Genomic DNA, 22,531 nt, shown 5'->3' with positions numbered 1-22,531 from the left:
AATCTCTCTCACCTTTCATCATGGGATCGAACTGTCTACTTTGTTAGGTCCAAGTGGCTGGGTAAACACTATCCCTAACCTTGTCCTATCCCCTTCACTTCTCAAATGTTCTCAGGCATGCCGAACCAAAATGTCCCTAAGGGTCACTAAATGCCATAGGGTTGCGATCTTTGACAGGGCATATCTTAGAGTTTGTGTGAGGTATGGATGCAATTCTAGTTCCTACAAGACCATGTTGCAAAGAACTAAAATAACCTCTCTCACTTTTTGGAGATCACACTCTATTTAATTTTACGACACCATCTCGGGTGATGCTAAAACTGGCAATATTGGCTAGTACAAAGTTGCCAACTACCAAACCTCTCTCACCTTTCATCGTGGGATCAAACTGTCTGCTCTATTAGCTTTGAGTGGCTGGGTAAACCCTATCCTAACCTCATCCTATCCCCTTCCATGCTCAAATTTTCTCGAGCACACCGAATCGAAATGTCCCTAAGGGTCACTAAATGCTATAGGGCTACGATCTTTGACGGGGCATATCTCAGCTCATCTGAGGTATGGATGTAATTCTAATTCCTATAAGACGATGTTGTGGAGACCTACAATAACCTCTCTCACTTTTTAGAGATCACACTCTATTTTCATTTTACGATGCCATATCGGGTGATACTGAAACTTGCAATATTGGCCAGTACAAAGTTGCCAACTGCCAAATCTTTTTCACCTTTCATCGTGGGATCAAACTGTCTACTGCATTAGCTCTGAGTGGCTAATTAAACCCTATCCCTAACCTTGTCCTATCCCCTTCAGTGCTCAAACATTCTCAGGACTGCCAAACTGGAATGTCCCGAAGGTTCACTAAATGCCATAGGGTTTTGATCTTTGATGGGACATATCTCAGAGCTCATGTGAGGTATGGATGCGATTCTAGTTCCTACAAGGCTATGTTGTGGAGACCTACAATAACCTCTCTCACTTTCTGGAGATTACATTCTATTTTCATTTTATGATGCCATCGCAGGTGATGCTGAAACTTGCAGTATTGGCCAGTACAAAGTTGCCAACTACCAAATCTCTCTCACCTTTCATCGTGGGATTAAACTATCTACTCCATTAGCTCTGGGTGGCCGAGTAAACCCTATCCTCAACCTAATCCTATCTCCTTCAATGCTCAAACATTCTTGGGCATGCCGAACTGAAATGTCCCTAAAGGTCACTAAATGCCATAGGGCTACGATCTTTGACAGGGTATATCTCAGAGCTAGTATGAGGTATGAATGTGATTCTAATTCCTACAGGACCATGTTGCAGAGACCTAAAATAACCTCTCTCACTTTTTGGAGATCATAGTCTATTTTTATTTTACAATGCCATCTCAGGTGATGCTAAAACTTGCAGTATTGGCCAGTACAAAGTTACCAACTGCCAAATCTCTCTCACCTTTCGTTGTGGGATCAAATTGTCTACTTTGTTAGCTCTAGGTGGCTAGATAAACCCTATCCCTAACCTTGTCCTATCCCCTTCAATTCTCAAACATTATCAAGCATTCTTGAACATTCTCCACTACACTAATTACAAACACTTTCGAGTTTAGGAGTCTTTAAGACCTTCAAAATTGACTTGTAACTTTTTATGCCAACTTCAAAAACAAGAAATTTTATTACATTAAATCTAGGCATTATCTTTGAACAAAAATTGATTAGCATTCTTATTTAGCCCCATCCAAAGTTTCGAGAAAGGTCTAGGAATAATTTGTGCTGAAATGTAAACTTAATTTAAATAGTAACCTTATGCAAATTTAAGGTTGACATTGTCCATGAACAAATCATTGCTCAATCAACCTTGTCCTCTCCAATTTGGAGTTCTCCCTTGTCTACCAAATTAGTCTACAAAAACATTCAAAAAAGCCTAATCATTCTCAAAGCCTAATCATTCTCAAATTGATTATGTTTGAGAAGGGTACATTGCACTCACCTTTGAGGTGTGAATCTCTTTGTAATGATAACATTGCTCTCACAAAAGCCATAATATTGAAACCCAATGAATGCATGAAAATACCACATTGTAGGTCATGTGTCTAATGGCTTCTTATTTCCTTTTTTTTTTTTATTCATTACACATCCAAATTTTCACCAACTATGTAACTCTCTATCCTCCACTAAAAACATCAAATTGCTAGAGGCAACTCATTGTTCTGTGTTGTTTGTCATGACTAGGGATGATAAGAGTATGAGTAGATATAAAATATTTTCTACAAAATATAAATATATTCCTATGTGAAAATGGATAATCAATATTGACTAACTTTAAAGATGTTAAGAAAAAGGGGAAATTTAGTTAAAAACATTAGAAATTTAGTTAAAAACATTGATAAATTGTTAATGAAGATAAAATATTGAATGGACTTATATCAAAGGTAGAGATGTAAAAATAGAAGATATGAGTCAAAGGGGGGGAAATGAACTATTGGTGAATGTTACTCAGGGAGAGAAGTGTTATAGTTAAGATATGAGTCAAGTAGAGACATGAAGTAGAGAAGTGTTGCAAGGAGATGAAGGGTTTATTAGTTCTATGAGTATTTTCATAAGGGGGAATATATAATAGAAAAAAGTGGAAACATTATTGTGTTTCATCATAATTTGAAGATGATATATATTGGTGAGTAGAGGAGGTTTGAGGCCATGCACCAATTCATGCACCAATTATCTAGTAATTACTTTGAAAACCAAACCTAGTGTGACCTTATTAGGTCTATGTACTTTACATGGGTTAGGTGCTACAGGAATGGAATTTAGAATCTAGGCTTTGGAGTCTTAAATAAATTTCAAAAGGGTGTCTGAATCTACCCATAGAATAGTTAGATTTCAACCTAAGAGGAATTTAAGTCCAAAAAATTAGAGTAGGAGACCTACAAGGAATTCTATGATAGTCAACATTTTGTACTATATGAAAATTGGAGGGTTAAACCAAGAGTTGATTCTTAATCAGTTCAACACAAGGAAGGTGTCCCAATAGAAACTTGGGGTTGGTGAAGCCATTGGTGAAGAGTTACAATTATTGGCTTGGAATAGGGCTAGTATCCCTAAAATAAAAAGGTGCAAGATCTTGATTGGAGAAATACTCACCTTGGAGGAGTTCACAAATGACCCTATCACTTTGGATAGGCCACAAAAATGATATCCTAAGGAGTAAGATATTAGGAAGGCCACAAGTTTAGTTTGGTAGATTAGGAAGAAGAAAGTGCTTAAACCTCACTTCTTGCTCAACATCTCTACATTAGTGAGGGGGAGATGAAGAGGATAGATGGCTACATAGATATGGAAAAAATAGAAATATAAAGAGGGGGGGGGAATAAGAGAAAATGAGATACAAGATAGAGTGAGATACAAGGATAACATGAGCCAAAACTACCAAATTGTAGTGCTTGAATCCTTCATTAGAAAATCAGCACCCAAATTTGAATACGAGTCTACAAAGAAACATGTTCCTTCCACTTGTCATACTCTTTTATTTCCTTTTAAAGATGCTCTATGATTTTTTATAATATGCATTGTAAATTCGTTAACAAGTATAGCTCCCTCTTACAAGTATCTTATGTGTCATCTTAGATTCGTCCCCCTCTCATGTGAGATATCTCTCTTTCTTATACATCACAACTATTTATTAAAATTTTATTTTTACCTTAATCTAGTTACAATAGAATAATAACAACACATTCCAATCAACTTGTGATTATGTTACAATCATTAATGTATGAAAACACATAAAACTATCAGTGATTATGTTACATTTATGATTTTTAAAATGACTTTTTTTGGCAAATAATCCATCTTTTCTCTACTATCTCTAACATTTTTTAATTGATGATAAAGAATGGTGGTTATGTATTGAAGCTCAACAAGCTAATTTTGTTTTTTCTTCTTGTCTATATTCTTTTTGTAACAATGATTTTTTCTTCTACACAAACTTTGTGACAACTTGTGATCAAATTTTTATCTTATTTTTAACATAAATGTTTAGAGAACTTTTGATCTAATTTTGTTGGATAGAGTAATTTCAAACTACTGATTTCTTTCATGGAGTTCCTAATAAATCTCAAAGTTCTCATTTAGGTGACCAATTGCTAGGAGGTACACAAATATTGCCTAATAAAGTTTATTGCTAGGAGGTCCTAATCGATCTTGATTGATAAAGTTTATTGCCAATCAATATTGTATCAAAAATTTAAACTAATTAGGTATTGAATTAAACTTGATAAACAAATGATAGAGAAGGAAAACTTTAAACATGAACAAGATCATAAATCATATGACGATGACATATTGCAAATGATTAACTTATGCTTAAATAGTGATAAAGTTTATTGTTAATCAATATATTCTATCAAAGTTTTGAATAGATTAGGTATTGAATTTAATGTCATACATAAACATATCTAATTTAATGTCATACATGTACATATCTAATTTAATATCATACATGAACATATCTAATTTAATGTCATACATGAACAAACATATAATATAAAATGATAACCAATAATATCATGTACATTAACAAACACATAATATATTATGATAACCAATAATGTTGTATATGAACAAACATATCATATATTAACCAATAATGTCATAAGTGGAATAATCTCATACATCAAAAATAGAATGTCATATACATCAAATGTGTATCGAATATGGCCACTGATGCCTATATATATACATGTCTAGATCAACTATATCTTTTCCTTCCCACGAGGGGAAGGAAACAAGTCTCTCGACGTCCTCTGTCGTCATATGGAGGAAGACGGTGGAGATGATGGGATCCTCCTGACATGCTCACTCGACCTCTTGTTGAGGCTCTTCTCCAACTCCAACTGATACAAAGAAAGTAGATATGAATCAATATTTATTATATGTTTAAATCAAATATATGTACACACAAAATCAATTATTTTCTTACCACCATCAAATACTCACTCTGTAAGTCCACCTCGAATGCTCGTGGATGATCAGGCATGATGAGACCCTACAAAAATTCAATAAATATAATCACTTATAAATAACATTAGAAATTTTGAGACTAACTATTATAAACAACAACTAAAATGAAGAAAATTCTTTCATACCTCCATTAATGGTTGTGAGCTAGCCATAATGGCGGCCACTCTAATATCAACAGACTGTTGCAGATGAGGAGGTGTGTCCGACATCATGAGATGCATGTCATTTAATACAAGTTACATCTAACATTAAACATGAAATAAATATAATCAAATGAATTAAATTAACATGAAACAATTGTACCTGTGTGAAGCTCATATGATGTCTATGCTTTGAGTCTGTAGTAAAGGTTGAGGGTCCTATGGAGAACTGATGCACATGCATAATTTTTTTTGTCAATCCTTAATATGATTATGTAATAAATATATGTATTAATTAAAATGATTAAATTGATGCATACCTCTGGACTCATGGAAGGGACAAAAGATGGGCCTGGAGGATCGCTGCTAGGCCCAACAACACTCTAACCCTGAATTTTGAACAATGTCAATAGATGCTAATTAATTAATCATTCACTATACATATGAAATGTGATCAAATTAGTAAATTATAATTGTAATTTACCTGAGTGTCAATGCCAAATGTGTTGTTCAAGAACTAATCACTGACAAGCCCATCATCCGCACCATCTCCAGCATGAGTGCCAAATGTGCTTAGAGATCCACATGAAGTGCACATGTGACCATGATGCACAGAAGGCTCCCCCTCAACTAATGGGCTCATGGAATGGATGAGGGTCTGCATCAAAGCATTAATGGTCCCTAGAGTGCTGGCCTCTACATGTTCCTTCACAACTGAAGGAATAATCACATGCTCATGTTGTGGCTTGACCATAAGTGCCCTAACTACATTAGGATCATGAAATGCTCCCAACCTCTCAAATGATGACCCCCACCCCCCCCCCCTCCCTCTACCTTGGGAATCTAATATATCAAAATAATTAGGGATCTCCCCAAGGACAAACTCACAATATAATTTCTTCAAAAAATACATGGGGACCTCGTGATTGTTGCAAGGAGGGGCATCAAAAAGCATCCACCATCTATCAACAAAATTATTTCTAATAGCATCGTGTATGCACCAATGGATGGGGAATCATTTAGTACCCTCTCTAACAGTATTTTGCTCATCGATTTTTCTAAATAATGCACATATACTACCTTTTGGTATTTCCTTTTTTTTTAACATCTTCATATGACAATTTATTTGCATAAAATCTTTTTTGTTCATCCCTCTTAACCTACCAAATATCTAACTGACCACTAACTGAGGCTATCTGGGTGTTAATGGATTCAAGGGATGATGCCAATTGAGCCCTCGTTGGATTGGTTTGTCCAGATTTTTTCAACCGAGCAATGAGTCTTCCTAATTCAGTTTTTCCTCTCTCTATTTCATTTATTATATTTTCTTGTGTGCCTAGCAGAGGTCTTGCAATTGGTTCGGGTTGTGGAATTTTTTGTTCTTCTTGAGGAGGGTTTTGGTTTTGAGGTTCTTGTGGATTTTTCGGTTGATTATGAACATTTCCTGATAAAAAATCAACTGAAATCCAAATAAATAAACAAATCTAAATGAAATTTATAAAAACCCTACAAAACAATATAAAAAACCTACAAAACAATATGAAAAACATATCAAACAATGCAAATTTAAGTTTATATCACTTACAACATTGTCGTGGGTGCGCTTGTGGTCTTGGATTTCATCGGTGAGGAGGCATTTTGGCAAAGGATGGTGAAAATGTTGCATTTTTAACTCGCGTACGTGTTGCTCTCTGTAGGAATAGCAAAAAATACTGATGAAAATGATGGGCTGTGGGTGTGCATCCCATCATATATACTTTTTTGGTTTTGCTAATAGCACGCACGTGCTATAGTGCATACGCACTATGGCTTGGGTTACCCAATCCATAGCGCATACATGCTATAGAGCGTGTGCGCTATAGCGCATGCACGCTATTAAAAATAGGGAAAAAAACAAAAAAACTTGTCACCTTTTTGGCACCACAACTCAGTGCATATGGCCGTATAGTAGGCATCAGGTTGGTCTCTGGAAAAGTTAGATGATATATGAAGTGGTTGGGACTCAACTATTCCTTCACTAGGTGCTTTTGGTGGGAGCTTGACCTTTGGTTCAAGGTGGGATTCACACACTTAGGCTACCATCATTACTAGTGGCTTTCTAGTTGTGGATGATGAGGTTCACATAATGCAAGTCATTCAAGATTGTGTTGAAATGGAAGAATGAAAATTTGGAGTTCTGATTTTTGTATTTTGGCTCTTAGTTATATGTTCAGAAGTAGTATATACTTCACAATGTAAACTGGATTCTTTTTGGCATCTAAAAACTATACTTAGCATGTAATATTTGATGAATCAAATTTTTTGTATTGAATGACAATTCAAGGTTTTCTTACTGATTCTTTCTCGATTGAGCTTTTGAATCATTTTTATTAATTAAATATTATAGTGGCTTGCCCACTTTTTCCTTTAAAAAAAATTAAATCAATGTGATTTAATTAATATGAAAATATTTTATTACTCTAATAAGATCATCAAAATTGAGCCTCTTTGATGCAATTTGTGGCCCACTAGGTGTCTGCAGAAGAAAGATTAAAATACACTATCAAATATCTTACTATAAGTAATATGAAAATAACTTGAAATTGAGTTCTAAATTGTGGATAGTTGATTTGTTCATTACCTCATCCCTTTTTCCCATAGTTGGACTAAATGATAATGGTAATGGGCACCTTCATCTATGGGTGGGATTCCTAACAAAATGATGAGGTAGAGTGATGATGGGAGACACAACTATCGATGAATCAATGCTCACAAGAGGCAAACCCACCAATGAACCAATGTTGGTTTGAGGCACAACTTGTACATTAAGTGATAAAATGTTAGCATTATAGAGTGACATTTGGGATTCCAAACAAATTAAAAAACAAAAATGTACTGCAGCTTGAGCTAGATCTCACATGCTAGCAGGAGGTACAATCACCGAAAAATTAATTTTGGTATGAGGCACAACTTGTATGGTAAGAAATAAAATGTTAGCATTATAAAGTGGCATTAGGGATTCCAAATAGATTTCAAAAAATATATACTACAACCTGAGCTAGATCTCTCATGCTAGCAATAGGTACAACCACTAATGAATTAGTGCTAGTATAAGGCACAACTTGTATGGTAAGAGATAAAATGTTAGAATTGTAGAGTAGGCATTAGGGATTCCAAATAGAGTAAAAAAAAAACAAAAACAAAATATTGCATTCGGAGCTAGATCTCCCATGCTAGAAGGAGGTACAACCATTGATGAATTAGTGTCAATATGAGACACAACCTATATGGTAAGTGATAAAATGTTAGCATTATAGTGTAGCATTAGGGATTCCAAATAGAATAAAAAAGAAAATTTAACATACAGTAGCCTGAGATAGATCTCTTATGCTAGCAGTAGGCACAACCACTGGTGAATCAATGTTGGTTTGAGGCACAACTTGTATGGTAAGCGATTAAATATTAGAATTATAGAGTAGGCATTAGGTATTTCTATCACACACATAAGAAATCCAAATTGAGATCATGAGAGGGATTCAACTAAGAATCTACATACATACCTCTAGCCTCTATTGTGCTTGACCTTGTCTTTGATGCTTGGGATTCCTAACAAAATGAAATGGGAAAGGATTTGAACAAAGTCTCAAAAAAATGCCACATGTTAATAAGACAAATTGTTGATAATAACTATAAAATTGAAAAAAAGACATGTACTTATTTGTAAATGAAACTATTTAATATGTATATAGAAAAAATGCATACTATAACCTAAAATTTATGAGAAGGAAAATATGAAATTTTACCTCTTCTATTGCCTCAACATTAGTAGTCTCAAGTGCATTCATCAACTCTACAAAACTGAATTGTTTTAAATATATACAATAAACAATTCAACATGTATTCATCAATATTGAGTATATGTATATACATTCAATCAAAATAAATTTAAAAATATAAACTTGACTTGTATTCAATACCTTTTTTTGTTCTGGTGCTCTTTCTAATTTCCTTCCCTTTTCTCCAAGGCTTGAGCTATGTGGAGTACCCTAAAGAAGAAACAAATATAACATAAGATGAATCAATAAGACACATCATGAGTTCAACTCAAATTTTAAACTTGATAGGTGTGCAAGCTATGATACCGCATAGTTCTCAAGGACAAAGTTAATGGAAGAAAGCATGGCATCATCAATTTGAGAAATTTTAGCCTCTAAAAAGCCCTAAAAAATAGTAAAGAGTATTGTTATAAATATGAAATAATGTTGTAAATGGAAAGAAGGCACAATAATAATAATAAGAAGATCATAGGAGGGGAAGAAGACAGAAGAAGGACTTGGAGAATGATATTGGAAGGATAGTTGAAAGATAGGAAAAATTGGGGCTCAAAAAGACTACAAGGCCTAAATTGAAAACAAAGAGATCACAAAGGAAAAGAGAGATGAAAATGAACTTTTGGCACCTTGTAAAAAAATAGAAGTGGAGATTCATGATCTCCACACTCCTACAAGACACCCTATGTGAATGGAGGTTCTTTGATGCGGATGGATATATGGAGGATGAACTCATTAGGTTCATTAGATGAAGTTTGGGTATTCTATTATCAAGATATTTGGATGGGAATTGGATGGATTTGATGAATCTGAGAGGGTTTAAATGATGGTAGGAGATGGAAAAGTATCATTGTACTTTTATGAAAACAAATTAAGAAACAATATTTCAAATCCAATGTAATATTGTACTTTTACGAATATTTAAAAAACTTTACCTCAAGTGTTCTTGCTCCTAGCTTCGCATCTCTAGAAAAATGAGTATTGTGTGGTGTTCTCATACTACTTGCTACACTCTACATTGCATATTGTTTGAACATTTCAATCTAAATTTATCTATAAAATTAAAAATAATCTACTTTTGTGATATTTAGGTGATTAAATAATGTCATTTCAAAACTCATGAGGTTCATTAGATGGGGTTTGGGTAATGCTAGGAGTATGAGATGTGGATGGGAATTAGATGGATTTAATGAATGGGAGGGTTTCAATGATGGTAGGAGATGGAAGAGGATCTATAAGCAAGTTTTTAGTGTCATACCAATTGAGAAACAATATTTTAAAGCCAATGTATTATTTTACTTTTAAGAATATTTGAAAAAATTTACCTTGGGTGTTATTGCTCCTAGCTTTTCACCTCTAATTGAACGAGTACTCTATGATATTCTTGTAGTTCTTACTGCACCCTACATTGCATATAGTTCACATATCAATCTAGAGTGATCTATAACATATTTTTTTTACTTTTACAATATTTAGGTGATTAAATAATATCATGGAAAAACTCAAACAAGAAAACTTGTGTATCATGTCCACAAAAGACCATTGCCATCAAATTATTTGTGAATGTGAAACCCCACCTCTATATGAATAACAAGTATACCCACAATGTACACATGGATGAGATGATATTCTATCCTAAGATGCCTCTATATCTATCCCATTACACATGTGCTAGCAGCTATAACAAAAATGTTGATTGGGCCTGAAAGATTGTAATGATGCACGTGATGATGATGTAGGTCACACAAGTGAGTATGACACTAGTAGAGTAGGTGACATAAGAAGAGATGTCACCAGTGGTGCAAGTAACACAAGGGGAGATGAAATTGGTGGTGCAGGTGATGCTAATGGAGTTGCCATAGGCTATGATGGCTAAGGTGCCATAGGTGATGATGATGGAGTTGTTGCATGTTGTGATGACCCTAAAGGTGCATCTGATGATGGTTGAGGTACCATAAGTGAAGGAAAATCACCTAGCTATGAGCCATGATCAATGATAATATCTATCAATGATGCAGCCACATGAAGAGTCTGTAAATTAATAGTTTCCTTTACAATTTATGGGAGCACAACATGAGGCATGGTTTTTCGTGTTGTACATCTCCTCTCATGTTGTGGTACCACCCTATGAGCCTTAGGTCTATCTTGCACAGAGCCTCTCCCTCTGCCCTAGAACTGATGGATCTCAAAGTAATTTGGCTTCAAGATTGCCAAGGATGAACTCACAATATAGCTTTCTCAAAAAATATATAGGCACCTCATAATTATTACATGATGGTAGGTCAAATACCATATACCACCTATCCCAAAAACATAATCTCATCCTAGTATGAGTGCACCAATGAATGGGAAAAGTTTTGGTTGTGTGTAACTTAGGGAGTTGCCAGATATAAGATTAGTGAAAAGAGAATGTTATAGTACATTTTTTTATGTCTTTATCTTTAACTTGTTGATATCATAACCCATCAGCATAAAATGCACAACACCTATCCCTCCATGTACCCAATTTTGTAACCTCCTTAGATGCCTCATCTAAATTTTGGGCCATTTATTCAAGTGTATACACTAGGGTTGAGTGGTGAGAGAGTGTAGATGATCGCAACCTATTGATCATTTGGGTAATGTTAGAACTTTTTTTTGTAAGGAAATTTATGAGGTCCTCTTATGTAGTAGTTAAATGATGCAATTGAATGCATATAAGGTTTATAGGAGGTGGTGGTTGTTGAATGGGAACATTGAGTGGAGGGTTTTATTGTTGTGTCACTATAGGTGAAGGGTTTTGTGGTCATGTCACAATAGGTAGAGTGTTTTTTTGTTGTGTCATGATGAGTGGAGGGTTTGATTGTATAGGAGTTTTTCTTTCATCTCTCCCTCATTTTCTTGGATTCCTTGATGCATCTATATTAAACAATTTTTTTAAAAATTATAAAACTTATAAAATAAAAAACCACATAACAAAATTTGATAAAAAAATACATAAATGACAAATAGGATGAAGAACTACCTCATTTGTGGGGCACCATGGATAGAAATGCAATAGAAAATTGATTTTTATGTTAAACCCAATCAGGTTTTGATGTTCTCCTTTGCACTCCATGTTGCCAATGTCATTTGAGGGTATAAAAATACTCTCAAGCATAGATAGTAGATAAAATATATAGTTTACAAAATTTGATTAGGTTATTAAATGAGATAATTCAAAAAACTTGATCAGGTTATTTTAACTATCTCATTTAATAACCCGATCAGTTTTTATGAAACTCGATCAAGTTTGTAAAAGTATAATGACCAAGCTTGGATACCAATCTTGGTTGGCATTTAACTTTTAAATAACTCTATTGGGTTATTGAAAATTTTTCTTTTTATTTTGGGGTGTCCACTCTTTTGTATACCAACTTGGTGCACTCACCCCTTGAAGTCCACTGACTTTTTTCTTACTTGACACATGTTCTCACTTGGTTCATACTAGAGTACTCAACAACTAAAGACTTTCTTGGCTCAAACTAAAAAGTAAACAAGCCTACTATGCATCACTCGACCTTTACTATAAAGCTTAGTCATAGTGATGACCAACCAACATAGCCTAGGAAATGACTAAGGATTTGACACTAATTGGCAACATGCCTTAGCGATCAAAAATCTCCCCCTTTGACATTAGTAGATAAAACGCTTATCATTTCATTCAAAATTACAAAATAAGTACTCCTCCTTTGACTATGATTGACTTTTTATAAAGATGTAAATTTATATAACATATGTACATGATAAATTATATACAACATTCTATAAAAAATTTGATGTCATACCTTTCTCTAGATATCTTCTATCTAAGTTCATCGGTTTTGACTTCAATTTATTTTCCTCTTCATTAATCCATGACATTTCGCCCTTTATTTTGGCACTTATGTTTCCTATCTGATATGACTCTACCATGCAAGGACATGTCCAAATATCACTAGTTGTGGATGTGTAGTCAATTTATAAAATAAACTCAACCATTCAAAGCCCTTTGCATGTAGAGAAGAAACTAGCAAGGTAAATTAATTTTTTTCTATTTTATTTCTTTCATTCATCCTAAAATAGTTTGTGCTTTGGACACTAAAAGAGAATTCCTCCCATGTAAGAGATTGATACTGCTAACAACTTGAGGATCCTTATATTTGATGTAGAAAATTAACTATTAATATAACTTTCATTAGAAACCTTTTCAAGGTTCTGAAATGGATGCAACACATGCAAGCAAATCATTTTGTCAAAGAAAAAATCAGCAAGATAACTTGTATTAGAAACTTAAAGAGCAAGGATAAGTATTTGATCCATAAAATGATTAAAGTGTCCTTTCAAAACATATTGTTAAGAAAATTAGTTTGAGCATAAATTTTTAAGGATGAATTTTATATTGATTGGAAGTTGATCCCTAGAGGTTAATTCCAAGTCATCAAATTAGCCATGATAACCAATATAATCTACTTTAATGTGTCTATTCCAAGAGTGGATTAATTAACATGATACAACTCTCATTATAAGTAATTTTGTTGCCTCTAAATGGGGATCTATAGTCATTGATAAAATTTCTTAGTGCTTTAAATAATCATATTGATCCTTTGAATTATGATAAGTACTTTCAAAACTTTGTTCAACACTCTTCTTCTAAATATTTTTCTGGAGTTAAGAACTCATTTGAACATGTATTTTGCAATTTTTAATAATTTCAATGTTATTCATTTTACTTGGTAGATTAAATTTCTTGATGTGACCATCACTATATTAATTCTTGGAAAATGATATTTTTCAATGAAGGCAATTCTATGTGTTGTGATCAATATATATAACTTCACCTAGTATTCTTTTAGATTTTGAAATTATGCTTCTAAATATAATATGTCAACTAAGAAAATTTTAATTATATTGCTCGATAAACATTTATCCCTCTCTATGTGACACGTTCTATACACAAACATAGTAAACAACAATACTCTTTCAGCATACATTCTATCTCTACTAGACTTATTTTGGTTGGTTGAAAGCAATTTTTAGCTTATATTTTCCTTAAAGGGAAATTTATGAACATTTCATATTCATGTTGGGAGGGCCCGAGAGGAAGGAAAAATATCCCAATAACTATGTTGGAAGAGAAGAGGTTAACTAATAAAGTGTGTAGTTATACACACATAGCTGGAAAACTTTACAAGGTATTTGAGAAAACACGTGCTGAAATTTTTAAGTTTGAAAGGTATCATTTATATGAACAAAAGTTTATGATTTTTAATGAATATATTATTTTGGGATTCCTCTGATACAAATTTTTCGTCATTGTATTAAAAAATAATCTCATAAAAAAACACCTATGCATTGTATGAACTATGATTTTATCTATAAACATCCATCATCAGGTTGCGGGACACCTATAATGAGAATGAACCTTTACAAAAGGTTCGTGCCCTTGGAATTTTTTAAAACTAAGATATTCTAATTTTCTTCTGAGAAAAGAGTAAGAAAAACTTTGGAAACATACATATAACTACCTAGACAATGCACTAAATTTGATATTTTAGGTCAACACTGAGTATTTTAAATACAATCTTTGAATTGTTTAGAAAGTTCTTAGTACAACTTGACTGTAATAGTATTTCCACACTAACATTTTAAATGGAGGTAATTTCCAAAAGTAAAATTGATTTCACTCTACATAATAAGAAGCCTATATAAATGAGTTTACTTCCTTCTCCTAAGATGCTACAAGAGGGACATATACTTAAGGATTTGCCAAGATCAAAGAAAATTATATATCTAACATGAGTTTTCACACACAACCAAGAAATTAAACAACAAGCTAATCACACATTTTATTTTAATTATATTTTATTTTTAAAACTATTATTTTCCTCATATTGCTAATTGAGTTACCTGGCACAAGTAATTTTCTCCCTAAGGCTTGTGAATCCAATGAAAGCCTAGTTCCATGTAAACATAATATCACACACAATTTTAAAATTGTGGAAATGAGTTAATCCTCTAGACGTAATGGTTCAACCTCACAAGAGAAATAATAGTGGTTGTATTACGTAGGGAAAGAAGGATTATTGTGAGGACTCACACAATGAACATAATCTTCTATATTTATCTGTTTGAAACTCCCCCTAGAATGTTCATATCTATTATGCCAAACTTTATCCAAAAAGGCCCTTTCTAAATTGGAAATTTCTTAACCTACTTATGTGTGCTTCGTCTCCATGAGAACTTTTCTAGATAGCCTATTCAGCATAAGAATTCTTGGGTGGCAGAATAATGGAAATGTACTAGTCCTCATACATATTGAACCAAAATCTATATAATTTTTTGGTTGAAAAAAGAGATTAAAATTAAACGAATTTCATACAACCTCTCTGAAATTTTGGTGAGAATTAAAATTAAACTCTAGAATTCTCTAATGGAAATGTCAAAATCAAATTGGAAAAGATAATTTAGGGTTTCACATATTTTTGGAAAAATGGATAATAAGGCCAAACTAAAAGACAATTTCATGATTTGTGGTCATCATTTGAAAGAGCATCACCACTCTAAGAAGTTATGCAAAGTAGAAGTCCTGTAGAAGATGATACTTGACCTCTCACTATGCCCAGCCACTACTCCATAGGAAGTCAGCATTTCCAAAATTTCTTCTTAGCCTACAATAAGAATTAAGTTAAATTGTTATTCAATATTCACAAAATGTTACAAGTAGTTATTCTTGCTCAAAAGAAAACAAACAAAAAAATTTCAACCTTATAGAGCACATAGCTTCAATTGGTGATAGAGAGCGAAGTGATGCTTTATTGAATTTTTCTAACTTATAATGTTCTTGCATAGTATTTTTTTATTGGCACAAAAATATATGAACCAAACTCTTTAGAAATCCTACAACTCAATACATGCAAAGAATGTCTGCTGAGAAAGTTTTATTCTCTGTAGCTATTGTGTGTTTAGAAAATTGGAACAATAGACATGTAGCTTTCTTGAAAAAATAATAGTTTCCATGTTCAAATATTTCACATAATATTTGTATAGAAAAAGGAAAAGACCACTGGTAAAAATAAGAACAACCAATAGGAAACAAATAATTTTCATTGATGACATCAAATAATTCAATTACATATTACAAACTATAGTCTAAAATGTTATAATCTTAAAAAGCACATTTACCAATCAACAAGCTAATACTTAAGAAGAGGTTAAAAACTTTAGTCTCCTACCTTATGGAAGGGACTAAAAACGCAACATTGAAGAAAATATAATTGTTCTTTTAAAACAACCAAGAAAATATATGCAATGAGAATAAACCTCTAGAAAAGGCTCGTGCCCTTGGAATATTTTAAATCTAAGATATTCTAATGTTCTTATGAGAAAAGAGTAAGAAAAAATTTGGAAACATACATATAACTACCTAGATGATGCACTAAATTTGATATTTTAGGTCAACACTGAGTATTTTACATACAATCTTTGAATTGTTTAGAAAGTTCCTAGTACAACTTGACTATAGTAGTATTTCCACACTAACATTTTAAATGGAGATATTGAATTTTCTATAATTTAAGGAGGTGATTTCCAAAAGTAAAATTGATTTCACTCTACATAATAAGAAACCTACATAAATGAGTTTATTTCCTTCTCCTAAGATGCTACGAGAGAGACATATACTTAAGGATTTTGCAAGATCAAAGAAAATTATATATCTAACGTGAGTTTTAACACACAAGTGAGAAATTAAACAACAAGCTAATCACACATTTTCTTTTAATTATATTTTATTTTAGAAACTCTTATTTTCCTCATATTGCTAATTGAGTTACCTGGCAAAAGTAATCTTCTCCCTAATGCTTGTGAATCCAATGAAAGCCTAGTTCCCTGTAAACATAATATCACACACAACTTTAAAATTGTGGAAAAAAGTTAATCCTCTAGATGTAATGGTTTAACCTCACAAGGGCAATAATAGTGGTTGTATGATGTAGGGAAAGAAGGATTATCATGAAGACTCACACAAAGAACACAGTCTTCTATATTTATCTGTTTGAAACTCCCCCTTGAATGTTCATATCTATTATGCCAAACTTTATCCAAAAAGGCCCTTTCTAAATTGGAAATTTCTTAACATACTTATGTGTGCTTTATCTCCATGAGAACTTGTCTAGACAGCCTATTCAGCATAAGATTTTTTGAGTGATAGAACAATGGAAATGTACAAGTCCTCATACATATTGAAGGAAAATCTACATAATTTCTTGGTTGAAAAAAGTGATTAAAATTAAACAAAGTTCCTACAACCTCTCTAAAATTTTGGTGAGAATTAAAATTGAACTCTAGAATTCTCTAATGAAAATTTCAAAAGCAAATTGGAAAAGATAATTTAGGGTTTCACCATATTTTTGTAAAAATGGATAATAAGGCCAAACTAAAAGACAATTTCATGATTTGTGGTCATCATTCGAAAGAGCATCACCAATCTAAGAAGTTATATAAAGTAGAAGGCATGTAGAAGATGATACTTGACCTCTCACTATGCCCAAGCCACTACTCCATAGGAAGTCAGCATTTCCAAAATTTATTCTTAGCCTACAATAAGAATTAAGTTAAACTATCTTTCAATATTCACAAAACGTTACAAGCAGTTATTCTTGCTCAAAAGAAAACAAACAAAAAAATTTCAACCTTATAGAGCACATAGCTCCAATTGGTGATTGAGAGCAAAGTGATGCTTTGTTGAATTTTTCCAACTTATAATGTTCTTGCATACTTTTTTTTTTTGTTCATACAAAAATCTATGTACCAAACTCTTTAGAAATCCTACAACTCAATACATGTAAAGAATATCTATTGAGAAAGTTTTATTTTCTATAGCTATTGTGTGTTTAGAAAACTGGAACAAAAGACACGTAGCTTTCTTGCAAAAATGACGTTTTCCATGTTCAAATATTTCACATAATATTTGTATAGAAAAAGGAAAAGACCACTAGTAAAAATAAGAACAATCAATAGGAAAAAAATAATTTTCATTGATGACATCAAATAATTCAATTACATGTTACAAACTATAGGTTAAAATGTTATGATCTTAAAAAACACATTTTCCAATCAACAAGCTAATACTTAAGAAGAGGTTGAAAACTTTAGTCTCCTGCCCTATGGCAGGGACTAAAAACTCAACATTGAAGAAAATATAATTGTTCTTTTAAAACAACCAAGTAGTATTTCTTTCTAGCACAAGGACACTTGTAGTTTACTTTTTAAAATCATGTAAATTCATCCCTAAATAACAATAAATAATAATATTTCAAACAAAAAGTCATAAGTGGTTTACTAAAAACATGCATAGAAACAATGACCCCAAATTATGCCATAATTGTCTAAAATCAAAGAGTCACATTGGTCCAAGTCCTACTTACTATAAATTTAAAAACACTCTTATGTATGTCCTCATATTTAATAGTTGTACCCTTAATTTGGATTCTTTAAATTTGTACATTTAGAGAGTTAAAACATTCTTTGTAATCTGATACAGACATGTAAGCATTTATTTGACATTTGCATGGTTAGATCTAGAAAATACAGGAAAAAAAAATTATTAAATTTCTACATCTTAGCCAATGTCAATTTTAGATGCCCTTAGATCATTCTCCCACTTAAATCCTACGGAATCTTTCTGAGTTTAGTTCACTTGTATTTTTTGGTATGCTTCTCAATGTATTTGAAACCACTTTAGTTTGTATCATCTAGCTAGAAATATGAACATGCCTAGTTGAAGCACCAAAAATAATTAATAGAGGAAGTAAATGCATCACTTGTAATTTATCATGCTTGAGTTCACTAGGTACATAAGTTTGCAAATATTTAGTTCGATCCGAACTTATTTTTCTTGTTCCAAATCGTTCAACTTTATACATATTACACAATGCATATTATAATTATGTACATTTTTTTTTAATTATGATTCATTTTTCTATTAAATAATTATATATTATGTAAACCCCATACTAACCTTTGAAAATTAAATCCTTTTACTTTTAATGATTGTAAAAAATATAATTATTTATTTTATTTCATTCAATTATAATTTAAGTTTATTAAAAAAAGAGGCTAATTATAATTATAATTCCTGATAATATTAGTTTATCAATAAAAAATTGTCAATAGTGGCATGTTGTGATGGTTAAGTTGTTGCATTGTTATCTTTGCCATCAAGGTTCAAACCTAATGGGGATGAGGTCCGCCATTTGTGGCCTCATTGATTTATAGCTCCAGGTCAAAAGCATTTACCCTTTTTATAAATTAAAAAAAAAATCAATAAAAATTATAATATTTTTAAATAAATTAATTTAAAGTTTAGTGTATTTAAATTAAAATTGTAAGTAGATCACTTTTGTAATAGCATTGACTATTCTATGAACAGCATAGGCCCGTTTTACATATAAACAGAGATATATACGGGAACACTTGTTTAAAAAAAAAATGTTAAAAAATGAATAACCGAAGTCTACATCTAAATGGTTAGTTATAACTTCAGGAATAAAATATCTGAAGAGAAACTCTCACACAAATTAGGCGGCATCTGAAACTGAATAAATGACCTGGCTGATATCATACATCTATCTGAATGTTAGGATTTCTAGCTTTGAGTTTTTTCCAGTCATCCCCTCCTTCCCCTAACCTCTCCTTCAATTCGTTACTTGGCTCATCAACCCTTATTCTCTTTAGTCTCCTCAACCGCTGCAATCCCTCTGGAACTTTTTTCACCCGCGGACAATTATTTATCTGTAACGATTCAAGGCATTGCATGGCTCCCTCCTCCAACGCCGGCAACTCCTCTTAAAGGGAAAAGCTACCAACCATTAGCCTGACCAATTTAGGAAATCCTCCACCCTCTCCAAACTTCTCTGGCAATTCTTTGCATCTCGAATCCTCAACCAGCACCAGTAATCGTAAGTTGGGCATCTTTTGAAACAATGGATAACCGCTGCACCTATACAATGAAAGTTCTGTCAGATTGACCATACCACATATCCAACTTGGTACGGAGAAACGGGCCACAAAGAGTTCTTGAAGATCTGTGAATACACGCATATTCTCTGGGAATGCTGGAAGATTGCATTCTTCTGTATCGCCCTCCCTTGCAGGAATCTCATTTCTTACTATAAGAATTCTCATTTTCACCAGATGCTGAAGCGCACCATTTTCTAAACTTGTCAACACACCACTGTCTTCAAAGCGAAAGGTGATTTCCTCAAGATTGGTCAAACGACCGACGCTTTGAACATCTAAGATTTCATTCTCTTCAGTACTCAGTGGGAAGGCATCTGATCTCAGAGTCCTCAGATTGGAGAACCTTGATATTTCCTTGGGCATGTGACTATCGACTTCTTCTGAGCAGCCACTTGTATCGAGATGGGAAAGAGATTGGACCTCGCCTATCCAGTCAGGTAGACGTCGTATGCCGATGCATCCAGACACATCAAGATATTCAAGACTCTTCAGTTTTCTAAGACAATCCGGCACCTCCATAATCTTTGTTTGAGACAGATTCAAAACCTTCAGAAGCTTCAATTTCCCAACACATTTTGGAAGTGTGGAGACGCAAGTGCTGCTCAAGTCGAGAATACGGAGTACTTTCAAATGATCAAACATGTGTTGTGGAATGCCTGCAATTTCTTGATTCTAAGAGAATGAAAGAGTGCGAAGCAGTCCCTGGCAATGAACACGTCCAGCTGAAATTGCATCATTGGCTATACCTTTCTTACCCAATAGTAACCGGCGGTAGGTTGTTTCCTGTAAGGGAAGATGAAATTCACACTTATGTTCTCTACTTATATTAATAACCAGATCATGCAACAAATCGTGCACAGTGTAACAGGAAAGAGCTGTGTTTACTTCCAGCAAACATAGGTCTACAAGTTGGTGTAGGTAATTCAACCCAACGTTCCACCGTCCTTGCGGAATGAAACCTTCCGCCATCCACAAATATATCAAATAGTCTTGATGTATATCTTTGGTGTCCTTAAACCTAGAAAAATAAATCTCTGTATCCTCTGGAAAGAAAGAGAAATGAGCAAAACAAGATTTAAGATGTGAAGGAAGAGAGTCGTAACTCAGTTTAAGGATCTTCATGGTGGAGCCCTCTTCCCCTACATTAACATCTTTCAATTTCCCCAGTTTTGACTTCCAGTCTTCTAAGCCTAGAGATCTTGCCAGGGATGCCGCAACTGTTTTGACAGCCAATGGCAGCCTCCCGCATTTTTGTACAATCTGACGAGCCAAACTCTTCAGGTGCTCGGGTGGGCTATTTCCCTCTCTGCTAGGAAAGGCAAAGAGGCAAAACAGATTCCAACTGTCTTCCTCCGAGAGAAGTTGCATCTCATAGACATAGTCAGCTCTCATGTGTTCAGCTACAACTTTATCTCTTGTGGTAGCCACAATTTTACATTGGTTGTTAGTGCCAGTTGGAAAGCCAAGACTCTGTATCAAGTTGCCTTGTACACTCCGCCTCCACACGTCATCAAGAACAATCAAACATTTCTTACCCCCTAAATAGCCATGTATCAACTGAGCTACTAGCACATCACTTATACCACCCTCTATTTGCAAATTAATCTGCTTGGCTATGTCACATTGCAAGGTTCTAAGAGATTAAGTTTGTGATACAGAGATCCACGCAGAATGCTCATACCTTTGTTTAACTCTGTCATAGACATTCTGCAGAAGCAAAGTCTTCCCCAGGCCGCCCATACCGACGACGGCAACAACAGCAACAGCAGGTTCATCTAACAATCTCACAATTTCTCTGACCCTGTCCTCCACAGCCACAACTCGTGACTCGGTCTCTAATATACTCCCTCTCCTCAACTCTGCTCCACTTTCAGCAGTACTGGTTGAAGGCTGATTTGACTGCAACACCTGACGAACAAGATTGAGCTCCTGGGCCCTCTGAAAGGCAGAGCTCAACCTCCCTTTCAGAGCTTTGATCCTCTTCCCCATCTTATACCGAAAGACCAACTCACTGCAATTGTATACACAAGATTGGGTGGGCTTTCTATACAAAGGCTCAACAACGCCCTCATCAATAACATCCTCTGCATCAAGAGCAATGTCGCTCACTTCCGACAACCATCTCTTCACAGAAGCACTGAGCGAAGTCTGCTCATCTGCATATCGCAGATAGTCTGAAATGTCTGTGAGCTTCGTCTCCAACCATCGGAAGTCATCTCTGAAGTTGAGTAGCAGCGATGCCTCATTCACCAATTGCTGCGCCGCAATCTCGCCGAGCTTTCCAACCACAGCCGTTGGCAACTGCAATAGCAAGCCCTGCAGCCATCTTTGAGTTTTTTACACACTCTGAGACTTAAAAGAAGAAAGTTAAAATAGCAATGCAGCTGAAACTTTGTTGAATGGGAGTAAAGTACGGTGACGAGTCTCTAAATTTATAATTAAAAAGGGGAGCTTCTCATTGACGGTGAAGGTAAAGTTTGTTCGTAATGCTTTGAATGGGAATGGAGTGTGAATCAATTATAGCATATGGCCACGTTAAATAAAGAGTCGATTCGCTTCCCTT

At 33.9% G+C, this 22,531-nt stretch overlaps 1 protein-coding gene and 1 pseudogene across 3 annotated transcripts; both read right to left on the bottom strand.

The window, feature by feature from the left end:
- Positions 1 to 4,590: 4,590 nt before the first annotated feature.
- Positions 4,591 to 19,653, bottom strand: LOC149560334 (uncharacterized). 3 transcript variants are annotated; one of them, XM_089824606.1, is made up of 13 exons: positions 19,522 to 19,653; positions 17,483 to 17,544; positions 16,782 to 16,836; positions 15,557 to 15,617; positions 10,275 to 10,352; positions 9,097 to 9,165; positions 8,923 to 8,977; positions 8,680 to 8,725; positions 5,461 to 5,529; positions 5,304 to 5,369; positions 5,127 to 5,179; positions 4,977 to 5,025; positions 4,591 to 4,873 (listed from the first exon to the last, which is right to left on the bottom strand). In XM_089824606.1, exons 9-13 carry the CDS (start codon positions 5,470 to 5,472, stop codon positions 4,790 to 4,792), a joined length of 264 nt encoding a protein of 87 aa, XP_089680732.1. In that variant the 5' UTR covers positions 5,473 to 5,529; positions 8,680 to 8,725; positions 8,923 to 8,977; positions 9,097 to 9,165; positions 10,275 to 10,352; positions 15,557 to 15,617; positions 16,782 to 16,836; positions 17,483 to 17,544; positions 19,522 to 19,653; the 3' UTR covers positions 4,591 to 4,789. The 3 variants fall into 3 exon arrangements, with proteins under 3 accessions (XP_089680732.1, XP_089680733.1, XP_089680731.1); XM_089824607.1 differs by lacking the exons at positions 8,680 to 8,725; positions 8,923 to 8,977; positions 9,097 to 9,165; ... (3 more) ...; positions 17,483 to 17,544; positions 19,522 to 19,653 and adding an exon at positions 5,625 to 5,931; XM_089824605.1 differs by lacking the exons at positions 4,591 to 4,873; positions 4,977 to 5,025; positions 5,127 to 5,179; ... (4 more) ...; positions 17,483 to 17,544; positions 19,522 to 19,653 and adding exons at positions 6,059 to 6,584; positions 12,756 to 13,077.
- Positions 19,326 to 22,309, bottom strand: LOC149560333 (putative disease resistance protein RF45; annotated as a pseudogene).
- Between the last annotated feature and the right edge of the window lie 222 nt (positions 22,310 to 22,531).

The sequence above is a fragment of the Cupressus sempervirens genome, chromosome 4 (assembly GCF_028749045.1).
Source record: "Cupressus sempervirens isolate cs-2001-9-10 chromosome 4, ASM2874904v1, whole genome shotgun sequence".
In the NCBI taxonomy this organism is placed as follows: Eukaryota; Viridiplantae; Streptophyta; class Pinopsida; order Cupressales; family Cupressaceae; genus Cupressus; species Cupressus sempervirens.
This window is presented reverse-complemented; position numbering and strand designations above follow the sequence as displayed.